The sequence below is a fragment of the Morone saxatilis genome, unplaced genomic scaffold (assembly GCF_004916995.1).
Source record: "Morone saxatilis isolate NCDOM2014 unplaced genomic scaffold, NCSU_SB_2.0 Contig20, whole genome shotgun sequence".
NCBI lineage: Eukaryota > Metazoa > Chordata > Actinopteri > Moronidae > Morone > Morone saxatilis.
In genome coordinates this window covers 21,823,597-21,835,454 of record NW_023339763.1, presented here as the reverse complement: position 1 = coordinate 21,835,454, position 11,858 = coordinate 21,823,597, and the positions used below count along the sequence as shown (strand labels likewise).

The window sequence follows — 11,858 nt, the reverse complement described above, 5'->3', positions numbered from 1 at the left end:
AAGTGTAAAATGTACAGTTTGAAGTACATAATTCGTACAATATAAGCACAATGAAAAACAGTACTAAGATTTATTTAGTTTTGGCTACTTCTCGGGGTCAGGCATACTAAAGATATAAGGTGTCAAACTCTATTCTAAGGAGAGAAAAAAATCAGGTCGATGTTATGTCAACAGTAGTTTGACATTTTGGGAAACATGCGTATTCCCTTCGTTGCTGTGACGAGAAGGTTGATACCACTCTCATGTCTGTACACTAAATATGAAGCTGAAGACAGGAGACAGGTAGAATGTAAACCAAACAGCCAACCTGACCAAAGCTCACTACTCAAAAACCGAAGTATAGAAATATGAAGTTGTGGTTTAGAGGTGCTGGTAGGCTGATTTTTTTACCATTAGGCTGAGCCAGGCTAGCTGTTTTCCCTCACTTCCACTATTATTGCTAAGCTAAGCTAACCATCTCCTCATTATAGCTCGGCAATGAATCTGTTATGTTTCCAGTATCAAACAAAGGCTTACATGATCCTTTAAATGAACCCCATTTCTACTCAGAGAGAAATTCAGTAATAATCCAGACTGAGTTAGATTTACTGGAAGACAAGAGACACGCACACATGCAAACAAACACACACACAAACACATGTGAGTGTGTGTGTATGTGTCTGTTTTAACATGCATTCAAACACAGGCATACTCCCCTCTCCCAACCCTGGCCTTTTGTCACACTGACAGGCAGTCTGTTCTAATGAAAGCTCCTCTCATTCATAAGCCTGCCTTGTCAACTTTTGATGCCAGACAACTTTCAGCGGGAAAGAAGATGGTAAAAGGAGAAAGGAAAGACAGGAAAGACAGCCGGCTCTCACTTTTTCCCTTTGATTTCCCTTTTTTCTGCTTTCTCTGAATTCTTTCCTTGAAAACTGAACTGCATTTGTTAGCAGCAAAATTTAGATTTGATAACATTACATGGTTTGCCTTTGTGGTTTTATGATTAAGGACTACAGACACACACATATAATGGGTGTAATCTACCTCTCCTGTCTCCCTCATTTTACCACTGGTTGTCTGCCACACTCCAGAGCATCTCGACCACGAGCTGAAAAACCCCTTCAGGATATCAAATCTATGGTCTCTCATTTCTAACTAGGTCATCACTTGCTCACAATGGCATCCTCACCACCCTCCTATGTGTATTCCTCCATCTCCTTCTCTGTTTTCTCATTCATCCCTTTCTTATTGCACCATTATAATGTGTAAACATGTTGGAAGTCATATTTTCTCCGTCATTCACTCCACCCCCGGTCTGTAATTGTAAATTTAAAGATTTTTTTCAAAATCTTACCAAGAATTTAGCTATATGTTTTTTTTTTTAGTAGCAGATCAGATTTCTTGTATTATTTAAAACATAAATGTTCTTTCAGTTATTTTAGCACTGAGCAAGGGCCTGTACCAGTAGTATTAATGCGTGTTAAACTGTCATGACAGGGCTAAATGAGAGTAATTCAACACCCCATAAAGTCTGCATTATGATACCTCTACCAATACTGCCAGAATCCCCCACCATATGGCGGCCCCATTTGATCCCCGTCGCACATAGGCTTCTCCATCATCGGTGACATGAAATACCCTGGCAGCCACCGGCTACAGCACACATCACTCCTCATAAACACTGACTACCTCTCTCTACTTCCATGTGTTCACACAAATTAGCATAACATCAGCATGATATTAGCACATCCGACCTGCACAGCCATTCCTTATCAAAGCGCTCTGTGATCCCTGGCTCCCTGCGCTTTAGTCTGGAGCAGAGAAAGAAAGAGAAACAGAGAGAGAGAGAAAAAGACAGAGAAAGAGAGAGGGAGAGAGGGAGACAGAGTTTCCCCCAGAGAGAGAGAGAGAGAGAGAAGAGAGCGATGAGCTACATGATAACGAGCTGTGTTACACTGCTACACAACACACAGCCTTGTCACAGTGCCTCAGAGCTGTGCTGAGCTAAATGGGCTGCAGCAGATGTTTGGTGACTTCAATCACACAGAGCTGCCTACCTACCTCACTTGACTTGCAAATATTTGCTGAGAGACTTCAAAATTGGATTTTCTGTATTTTCTTATTTTAGAATGTGTGAGGTAGCGATTACAGTGCTTAAGAATGAATACACACAGTACGCTTTCTTCTCACACTGTATCACTGTAGAATATTATTTGTTATAAAATGCTAGTTGTTTCCTGTGATGAAATCCGGAGGCAATTGATCCTTTGTTTGTTCCTTTCATGTGTCACAGTGTTTCAGACACCAGTAGTTAGATTTTGGCAAAACGTGGAGACAGTAGATTTCATCCAACTGGGAATTTCCATGATTACACTGGTTGTGTGTGCAAAACGTTATGGGTCAAAATTAGGTGATATTTGTCCTACTGTTTGGTCCAGACAGAGAAGTCTGCCTTCATCAGTGGGAGGCAATATGTTCACTTATTTTGTCATTCAGAATTAGGATCACAATGCGCTATACGTCTCCTTAAAGTCATAAAATCCAACATTTTCTGTTGAGCAAACTCTTTATTATAGTTTCACTAAATATTAGGTTCTATATTTTCTGAATAACATTAATACAGTCAAATTAAATATTTTTGTAATACTAATACAGAGGAATTCAGTACTGTAAATAAGCAGATGTACAAGGTATGATAATCGTCCATTTTCATACGACGGTATACCATGGTATTGGTATACCACTGCAACCCTATTCAGAATGTGTATAGTGGTAATTCTGTTGTATAACAGTAAATATTCACACTACAATTCATTATTTGTTTTCGTGAAACCCTTGTCTCTCCAGACAATCAAGCTGAGGGTGGGGTCCAGTGGGGAAGAAATGATAGATCCTGCACTCTCAAAGTTTTTTGTAGCGAATCTGCAAGCTACAGAATGTTCAACATTATACTCGTTGACCAGAGGCAATACACAGTACTTACAGCTCACATAAAGGTGACATATTTGGCCCACAGGCAGTTAGGATGTTCGTAGGAGCTGTCAATTCAAAGTGTTACTTTATTTTCATTGTTTTATTAAGGCTGGTACTGTAACTGTTTAAAATTGCACCATACACCGATATGTCCTGTGACTTAATAGGTTTTATTTATTTATTTATTTGCAGTGTCACGGTTTGTCATCACATCCACGGGAGCCCTGTATATCCTGGATGTGCAAATGGAGGACGGGCTGTACAACTACAGGTGTATGACACGCCATCGGTACACAGGAGAGACCCGACAGAGCAATAGCGCCCGCCTCATTGTCTCAGGTAAGAGGAACACTAAAATATCCAGAAATGATGCAACAGCGTCAAGAGGGCTTGTTGCCAATTTTAAATTAGTATGAGGTATCACATCACATCCTGCCATATGGCTTTATTTATCATTAATGAAGAAGATCATATTTATACTTGACTATACATGACACAAAACAAGTAAACAATGTGAACCATAAAAAGGACACTAAACTAGATGACACATTAAACCTCTTATTTGTCTGTGTGTATGTATTTTATTTAGTTTTATGTACTGCTTATTTTGGTTGGTTACAAAAAAAGTGTGTGCAAAGTGGCAGGGGACCTTATGGAAATGAATTTGTACATGTAAAAAAGATCTAGATAATTTGAATATAATAGGGAGTGACAAGAAAAAAACACACAAATTAAAGAGGGGGTGGCATGTGATAAAGGTCAGTAGAGCTGTGCCAACATGATTTCAGAAGAGGGCTCCAGGACAGAAAATGCCATTCCTTTTCTGAAACCATAAAGGGACACTGCACCGATTACACATGATGATCATTTACCTTAGTAGCAGTAACAGTAGCCTGTAAAATAACAGTTGTATTGTGTTTTTTGTGGATCTGATTGGAGATTTTTAAAGTAACCCTGATGTTTTCATCAGAACTGAGTTTGGGTACTCTGGCACAGACTTTTGGATGTTTCTTTGTTTTTAATGGGAAGCCTGTGTTATGAACTTGTGCCTGTTCCCATTTAATATGTATTTTTTTTATCTCTGTAATCTTTTTTGAGCTTGTCGTTGTGTAGAGGGAGTTTCTCTCTCTCTCTCTTTAAAAGTGTACTGCAGTGTCTGTTGCTTTGGTGCAGCCTCTGCTTGAGTTAGCTGAATGAACTGTATTTTGTCGGAGCTGAGCTCAGTGGTGGCACACAGCACAGTGGATTGGAGAAACGGAAATCGGAGAGTGGACGACGGCTGCACTGTGCACGAAAGCTTTGCGAGTAAACTACTGTAATGTTTTCCGAATTTTGGCATTGAGGTATCGGTTCTTTTGATATCCCTGTAAGACATATTTGCCTCTACCCAGAAACCAGTATTATGGGGGTAAAAATAAAAACATTCAATTCCACACAACCATCCCACTTAGACTCAGTGTGTTACATATATGTATCAGAACCTGGGATTGGAAATTGTTCAGAAGTGATCAAACGACACAACTTACTCAAACATCTTACTATACCCTATGATCCCCTTACAGACCCCACCAACTCAGCGCCCCACATACTGGACAGCTTCGAGCGTCGTGAGGTGATGGCATCTCATCGAGTGGAGTTGCCCTGCAAGGCCTCCGGTCATCCAGCACCCAAATACCGCTGGCTAAAGGACAACCGGCCGCTGGAGCCCGACACACGCTTCAGACAGAGTGTGACAGGACTGCTGATAGAGAGAGCCCAGTCCACTGACACAGGGACATATGTGTGTGAGGTGTGGAATGGATATGGCAATGCTGAGGTGGTTGGCAGGCTGCAGGTAAAAGGTCAGTATCCATGGGGTGGTGGTAAGTCATTAGTGTTGATTTTTATCAGTGCTATTATCCCTGAAAGTCTGAAACAAGCTGGGATGCTAAAGATGCTGCTTCAATTTTGTAGGGTGCTACATATAGTGTTTTTTCTTTCTTTGGCAAAATAATAATGTTAAACTCTTAACCCTTACCTCCCTTACCTACAGAGCCCCTGAAGGTCATGGTGAGCCCGCGTAAAGTGAAGGGCAGCGTGGGAAGTCAGGTTTCACTGTCCTGCAGTGTAACTGGCTCCGAGGAGTACCAATTGTCCTGGTACCGCAATGGAGAGCTCATCTACCCAAGTAACAGCGTCCGCATGACAGGCCAAAACAGGGAGAATCTGGTCATGGCTGGTATGGCCAAGAGCGACGGAGGAGCCTATCAGTGCTTTGCCAGGAACGGCAAGATGTCTGCCCAGGACTTTGTTCAAGTCATACTAGAAGGTCAGAAATCACAGTGGTCTTACTGAAGACGTGGGTGGGAGCACTCACATACAGAACTTTATATTAATCTCTTTGTTTTGTGTGTAAGGGTATATGTGTGAAATCCAAACTGTGTGCCTGTGTGTTCATGTTCAAATCTAGACAGTGTATATTGTATTGAGTGCTGCAGTATAGCTTATCTTTATTAGATTTTCTGAAAGAGGCGAGGGTACTGTTACACAAACTGGGTTGCTGCAGTGTCTGCCGCTCATGACCACACCAATATGAGGAGAATATTGATAATCAATGATGTTGTGGAGCCAGGGAAAGGAGCTGTATTAATTTGCTTTGCAGTCTGATTCTGCTTTTAATACAACAGACATGATAGTATTGCAATGAATCAGCAAATCACTCTTGACTCTGAATAGATTCTCATTTAAAAAAAAGGCTTCAGATATGTTTCATCTATTATGATTAGTGTGGAATATTAAAATGAACCTTGCCATGTGTATCCCCTCCCACTACCAAGATGGCACCCCCAAGATTCTGGCTTCATTCAGCGAGAAAGTCTACAACATCAATGAGTTTGTGTCACTGTCGTGCACGGTGAAGGGCACACCGGAGCCCCGGGTAACGTGGACTCTGGATGATGAGCCAGTGGTACGGGACAGCCGCCACCGCATCTCTCATTACACCAACAGCGAGGGCCATGTGGTCAGCCACCTCAACATCAGCCAGACCCAGGTACCTGACGGAGGGGTGTATCGCTGCATCTGCAACAACTCGGCCGGGACAGTTTCCTACCAGGCGCGAATAAACGTAAGAGGTGCTTGTCAGATCAACTCTTCCAACACACCATCACATATACACATCAACATGTCTTGATTTTTTCTGTTTGTATATGTTTTTAATTGGCTACATTTAAAAAGCGCCTAGATGTGCAGATGTTGACAGAATGCCTGACTAGGTTTGACGAGAGGTTTTTATTTTTACTCATCAGATGTGTTGCTAGTTTCTCTCACATTTAGAAACCTGATTTTGTTGTCTCAGAAGAGGACACATCTACAGCCTCCTGTAGGACCACCTCCTATCATCAGTCACTGGTGTCAGCGTTTACTTTTCTAATGCCCTGCTTCTTTCCCAACACCTGCTGATAGCTTTATATTGGGACGCCATTAGGGTGATTTACTGTTAGCTCCAGTGTATGACTGTAGTGCTATCTACTCTCTACAGGGACATGGTTGGCTGGATTGCTGTTGTCATGTAGCAGTTATACTGTGGCGCTCAAGCTTTCAGTGCTTGGTGTGAGGCTATTAGTATTTCTGTATTGCGGAGAGGGAAGGGTACTTTCTGTACACTGATTGGTTTAATTTGATTGTGTTCATTCTTGCATGTTGTAAGGCTAAATAGGGCGATCCTCTAGCCCTTAAGCGAGGCTCCATGGATGCCGAATGCAGCCAAGCAATGAAGATAAATCTCCACAGGTGCCATTGCGGAGAAAGTGTAATGGCTGTTTCTCACATCGTTGGCTCCTTAATCGTGCTAAAGAGAGTAGCAACCCAGGATATGCTTGTGCTTAAAGTACACTACAGAGCCTAGTTAAACTGTCTTCTACAGTGCTTTAAAGAGAAGCCTAATAGTCCATTTCCCTGATAGACACTGAGCTATGGATGCCTATTGGTTATTCTGTTGGTTTTTCACAAGTGTGTGCAAAAGCCTGCAACATGAGTAATGGTTTTGATAATAGCTTCATGAGTGGAGAAAGGGAACATTCCACTCTAATGCTTGTCAGAGGCAATCACAGTCGGCACCAGAGAGGTGGGAGCGAAAGGTAATATTCACTACAGGCTCAAATAGAAGGGTACACGGGTCCCTGGTTCTGACAAGGCAAAAAGCGTGTTTGATATGAAGGAAATAGAGCAGAATGGTCCACTGGTAACAATTCTGAACCAAAGTTCCTATTTTGAGTTGCTTAGACGCCTTTCTTTAAGTGACAACAAGGATATCTTAGTCAGGCACTCTAAAACTTCTAAATAAATCTTGGTAATTTTTTATTTATTTTTCTGCTATCAGAATGAATCAAGGCATGTAAACTTTGTGGTGTCTTGAAAACACACACAACACAGAACAGCTATCTTTTATACCACCCCCCCCACCCGCCTCAAAATCATTTTAAGAGAGTTGTCTCTCCAATGTGTCTTTCAAGGGCCTGCCAGCATCAGACCAATGAAAAACCTCACTGCCATCGCTGGCCGGGACATGTACATCCACTGCCGTGTCATTGGCTACCCATACTACTCCATCAAGTGGTACAAGGACTCCAATTTGCTGCCATACAACCACCGCCAGCGGGCCTTCGAGAACAACGGCACCCTGAAGCTGTTTGATGTGCAGAAGGATGTGGACGAAGGAGAATACACATGTAATGTGCTGGTGCAGCCTCAGCTTTCCACACACCAGAGTGTCTATGTTACTGTGAAAGGTATGAACCTCAGTCCTATCTGTCTTCCTTTACAGTTCACGACTCAACACTGGATAGTAAGTCTGGACTTACTATATCCAAACATTTTGCTCTACCTGTGTGTAATCATGGGTACTCCGGATTATTACCAATCTGAAGTGTCAAGTAAACAGTTTATACCATTTATTTGAGATGTACATACACACTGTATCATACCCCACTATTTGTCGAGTACATTCATGGGTACTCCATCATTAATCTTTCAGTGTGTGGATACTAAGATGAAATCACTTATCAGTCTGTGCACTGACCCTGTGTCTTTCCACCTGGGATACATGCTGTACATCACACTTAAAAGATATATTAAAGCATCACATTAGTATCTACCTCTCCTTGTCGGATAAAACACAGATATGCAGGGGTATATTTGTATATCACCACCTGTAAAAAAACACTCACATCACTGATAGCAAAGCACCATTTCCATCATCCCAACCAGCTTATCTGGGGCTCATCTGAATATGCAGCGGTGCTGAGCTGAGCCAGATGATGATAACCTCAGATGGCTCTCTTTCTTCAATGACGCTGCATAATTTGAAATGTCGGCTGGGCCCCCCCCACCCCCCCACCCACCCAAGGCGTGTGCAAGCGGGAAATCACACAGCATAGACAAAGCTATGCCGCCATTCCGCCATGGCTAATTTGCCTCTCGGCTGCTTAGCATTCCACCGCTGCCGGGAGGGAATCCCCAGGAGCCTATTATGCCTATTTTGTTGTGAATTAAATAAGCACTGAAGTGCCGCTTATTCCAATGTTATTTTAAATCATTAATTTTCTAAAGCATCTGGTTCTCACGATGGCTACAGTGTCCCCAGAGAGCAAAAGAGAGTGAGAGAAAATGTTATATGCATGTTGTTTAAGAGAGAATTAAGCCATTCTGTGTGGGGACAAGTAATAAAACACAGTATAATGTGTTAATATTGGGAACAAGGTGATAAAGGGAGAATTATGACTAAGTTGCTGTGAGAGTGCTTTAGACATATATGTTGTTTTTTTATACTTGTGTGAATGGGGACTGATTTTGTTGACCTGAGGTGAAAATCAATGTGCATGTCTCTTCCCCAGTCCCACCTACCATCCACCCATTTGAGTTCCCACGGTTTTCCATCGGCCAGCGAGTCTTCATCCCTTGCGTGGTCATGTCCGGCGACCAACCTGTCTTCATCACCTGGCAGAAGGACGGTCGGCCGATCCCAGCCAGCCTGGGCGTCACCATAGACAACATAGATTTTACCAGCTCCCTGCGTATCTCCAACCTCACACTGATGCACAACGGCAACTACACCTGCATCGCACGCAACCAGGCAGCCGCCGTAGAGCACCAGAGCCAGCTCATCGTCCGAGGTGAGGAGGTGGGGAAGACAGGCGAGAGAAGCGGGGTGGTAGTAATGAGGAGAGTAGAAAAGTTTTTTTTAGAGATAAAACAAAGTGAATTCTGATGAGAGATAATAATAATATATTGAGTGTCAGCATCAGATCATTAAATGATTAGCATTGTTCAACCAAATATTATCTTTAAGGTAATATTGATTCTTCATTATGACTTGATCTTTCTCCCTGAATACATTTAAAAACAATATAAATCAGAGATTTATTGAAAGATTTCCTTCCAAGTGAGCTGTTAGTGATCAGTAGACATAAATTCAATTTTGAGATGAATAAGTGTAATCTAACGGCGACTTGGCTTGTAGTTCCTCCCAAATTTGTGGTGCAACCTAAGGACCAGGATGGCATCTATGGAAAGGCAGTGATACTAAACTGCTCAGCTGAAGGCTATCCTGTTCCTACCATCCAGTGGGAGTACTCTAAAGGTAAACACACAGCATGACACACACATTAATATACCTGTGTATAATATACACACATATTATACTGTAGTAACAGTTCCTTCCAGGTTTGGTGAACGTGTTTCCCAAGTTTTCAAAGACCTTTAACTGGATAACTTGCCTTTCTTTTCTTTTGACAATCAGGCTGAAATGTATGTAAAGATTTTTTTTTGTCCTCTGGCAAGCTTTTCTCTGCAGTAAATGATCATCTACGATGCCAACACAGCAAACAGTGTCCACAGCCTTGAGGTTGAATGCATAATAACACCCACCTCAAGTCCAAACAAGCACTGTGAGATTAGAAACATCAACAATAGAAGGAAGAGCTTTTTATTTCTCTGGAAGTAGAAAATAGGTGAAAGATTATGTAACTACGAAACTTCCTGGCCATGGACACAATAACAGCGTTTCTAGAAAACAAAAAGGATCGGTATTATCATGAACATCAATTGCTTTTATTCTTGTCATTTATGACATTGCTTACTTATAATGATACATGACCAAGGCTCATATGCTGTTACTGTTCATGCAAAGCTTAGATAATTGCAGGTTCCTCAAATTCAATGAAATTCTGCTATGTTTATACACTGATCAGCCATCAGTGTTATTCATGGTCATAATAATATGGCTGATGGGTGTATGTGTCATAAACAGTTTTGCAAAATGTTATTTTAAATTTTAGTGCAAAACCTTTTTTTTAATTGGAACAATTACATCATCAATTGCAACAGAAAAACAAACAATAGTGCCATGGCTCTAGGGATGGCAATGTCAGTCGGCCAGTCGTTGACCGCTTTCATCCAGACTGAAAAATCTCTACAACCACTGAAAGGATTGCCTTGACATTTGTTATTCACGGTGCCAAAAATCCTAGGGACTTTTCTTCCTTTGGATGATATAATAACTTTAATAACTAAGATACACCTGCTAAACAGCATTGTCACTGTGAGCATGTTAGCATGCTGATGTTAGCATTTGGTTTAAAGCACCGCTGTGATGGTTACAGGGTCACAGGCTGTGTATTCCTAGTATTGTTATCTATTATCTTCTTAACCCATTCCACAGTCCCATATATCACCACAAATACATAGATTGTACTAATGTGTTGTGGTAAAATGTAGTTCACAATTTTGTCAGCAAACAATACAAAATAAATGTATTAATTCATTCATTAAAAATGCTAATCTAATAAATAAATAATAAAAATGATATCTGGTGAATACCTACATTAGGTTTAACCATAAAAACTAAGTCTGTACATATATCAGCTGTGGGTTTTTATAAGGCAATGTTAATTGTGATACAAGATAAGTTCACTATCTGTCGTTAATGAAGTCCAAGAATGGGCTCCATGTTTTCAGAAACAGGTCCTGGCCACTAAATACGACTCATTCATACAGTAAATAGAGTTCTATGTAGTGCTCAAATGATAATGGTGTAATTTTTTTCATTTTCTCACAATACCGCAACAATACAACAACGCTCAGGGCTGGGTTCTTTATCTGGAACACATTAAATAACTAAATATTATTTTCCCCCATAAATCTCTAGCCTTGTCACAGTCATATAGCATCTGTATCCTTGTTCCAACCTATTTATGACACCACCAATATTGACTGAGGATCTCATAATTGATAAATAGATTGTGCTTCAGTAACCTCTCACAATTTCAAACAAATTAAGGACCATATGTGTTGGCGTATCTGATAAGGTCATAGAAAATTTAAGGGAGTAAAATATGTACTAGCCAGGTATGTTTTCCTGTATTTTGGTCAAAGCCTGATCAAAACTCACTGTCTTCTCTGACAGGTGCCGGGGTCCCTCAGTTCAAACCCATCGCCCTCAACTCAGGCTTTCGGATCGAGGTGCTGGTCAATGGCTCTCTGTTCATCAAGCATGTGCTGGAAGAAGACAGTGGCTTCTACCTGTGTAGAGTCAGCAATGATGTTGGAGCTGATGTCAGCAAGTCCATGTATCTCAATGTCAAAAGTAAGTCTCATGGGAAAACGCCACTTGAAACATAAGAATGTAAACTTGAAACTTGCTTCTAAGGTGCTGTAGACAAACATGTCTGCATTAGATTAACTGTATATTTAGGGTTGTGTAGTGCATTCTTTTATGGTCAGCTTTCCACAAACAGTTATCAGTCACACTTGATTTTGTCTTGTTGACTTTCTTTTTTCATACTCTGATGCTGTTCATGCTCAGTGCTGCTGGTCAGATTAAAGTAAAAAGTTAACACTAAAGCAGAGAGGTTAAGTGAGTTGAA

The 11,858-nt window shown here is 41.1% G+C and overlaps 1 protein-coding gene across 1 annotated transcript in view; it reads left to right on the top strand.

Annotated features, from left to right (window-relative positions):
- dscama (Down syndrome cell adhesion molecule a) overlaps positions 1 to 11,858 on the top strand; it is a 68,601-nt gene that overhangs the window by 32,599 nt on the left and 24,144 nt on the right. The window contains exons 2-9 of the mRNA XM_035665965.1: positions 3,148 to 3,294; positions 4,518 to 4,796; positions 4,988 to 5,263; positions 5,772 to 6,068; positions 7,449 to 7,724; positions 8,829 to 9,107; positions 9,455 to 9,574; positions 11,399 to 11,578. Of these exons, the coding sequence (XP_035521858.1) occupies positions 3,148 to 3,294; positions 4,518 to 4,796; positions 4,988 to 5,263; positions 5,772 to 6,068; positions 7,449 to 7,724; positions 8,829 to 9,107; positions 9,455 to 9,574; positions 11,399 to 11,578 (1,854 nt within the window). The remainder of the gene's footprint in view (positions 1 to 3,147; positions 3,295 to 4,517; positions 4,797 to 4,987; positions 5,264 to 5,771; positions 6,069 to 7,448; positions 7,725 to 8,828; positions 9,108 to 9,454; positions 9,575 to 11,398; positions 11,579 to 11,858) is intronic.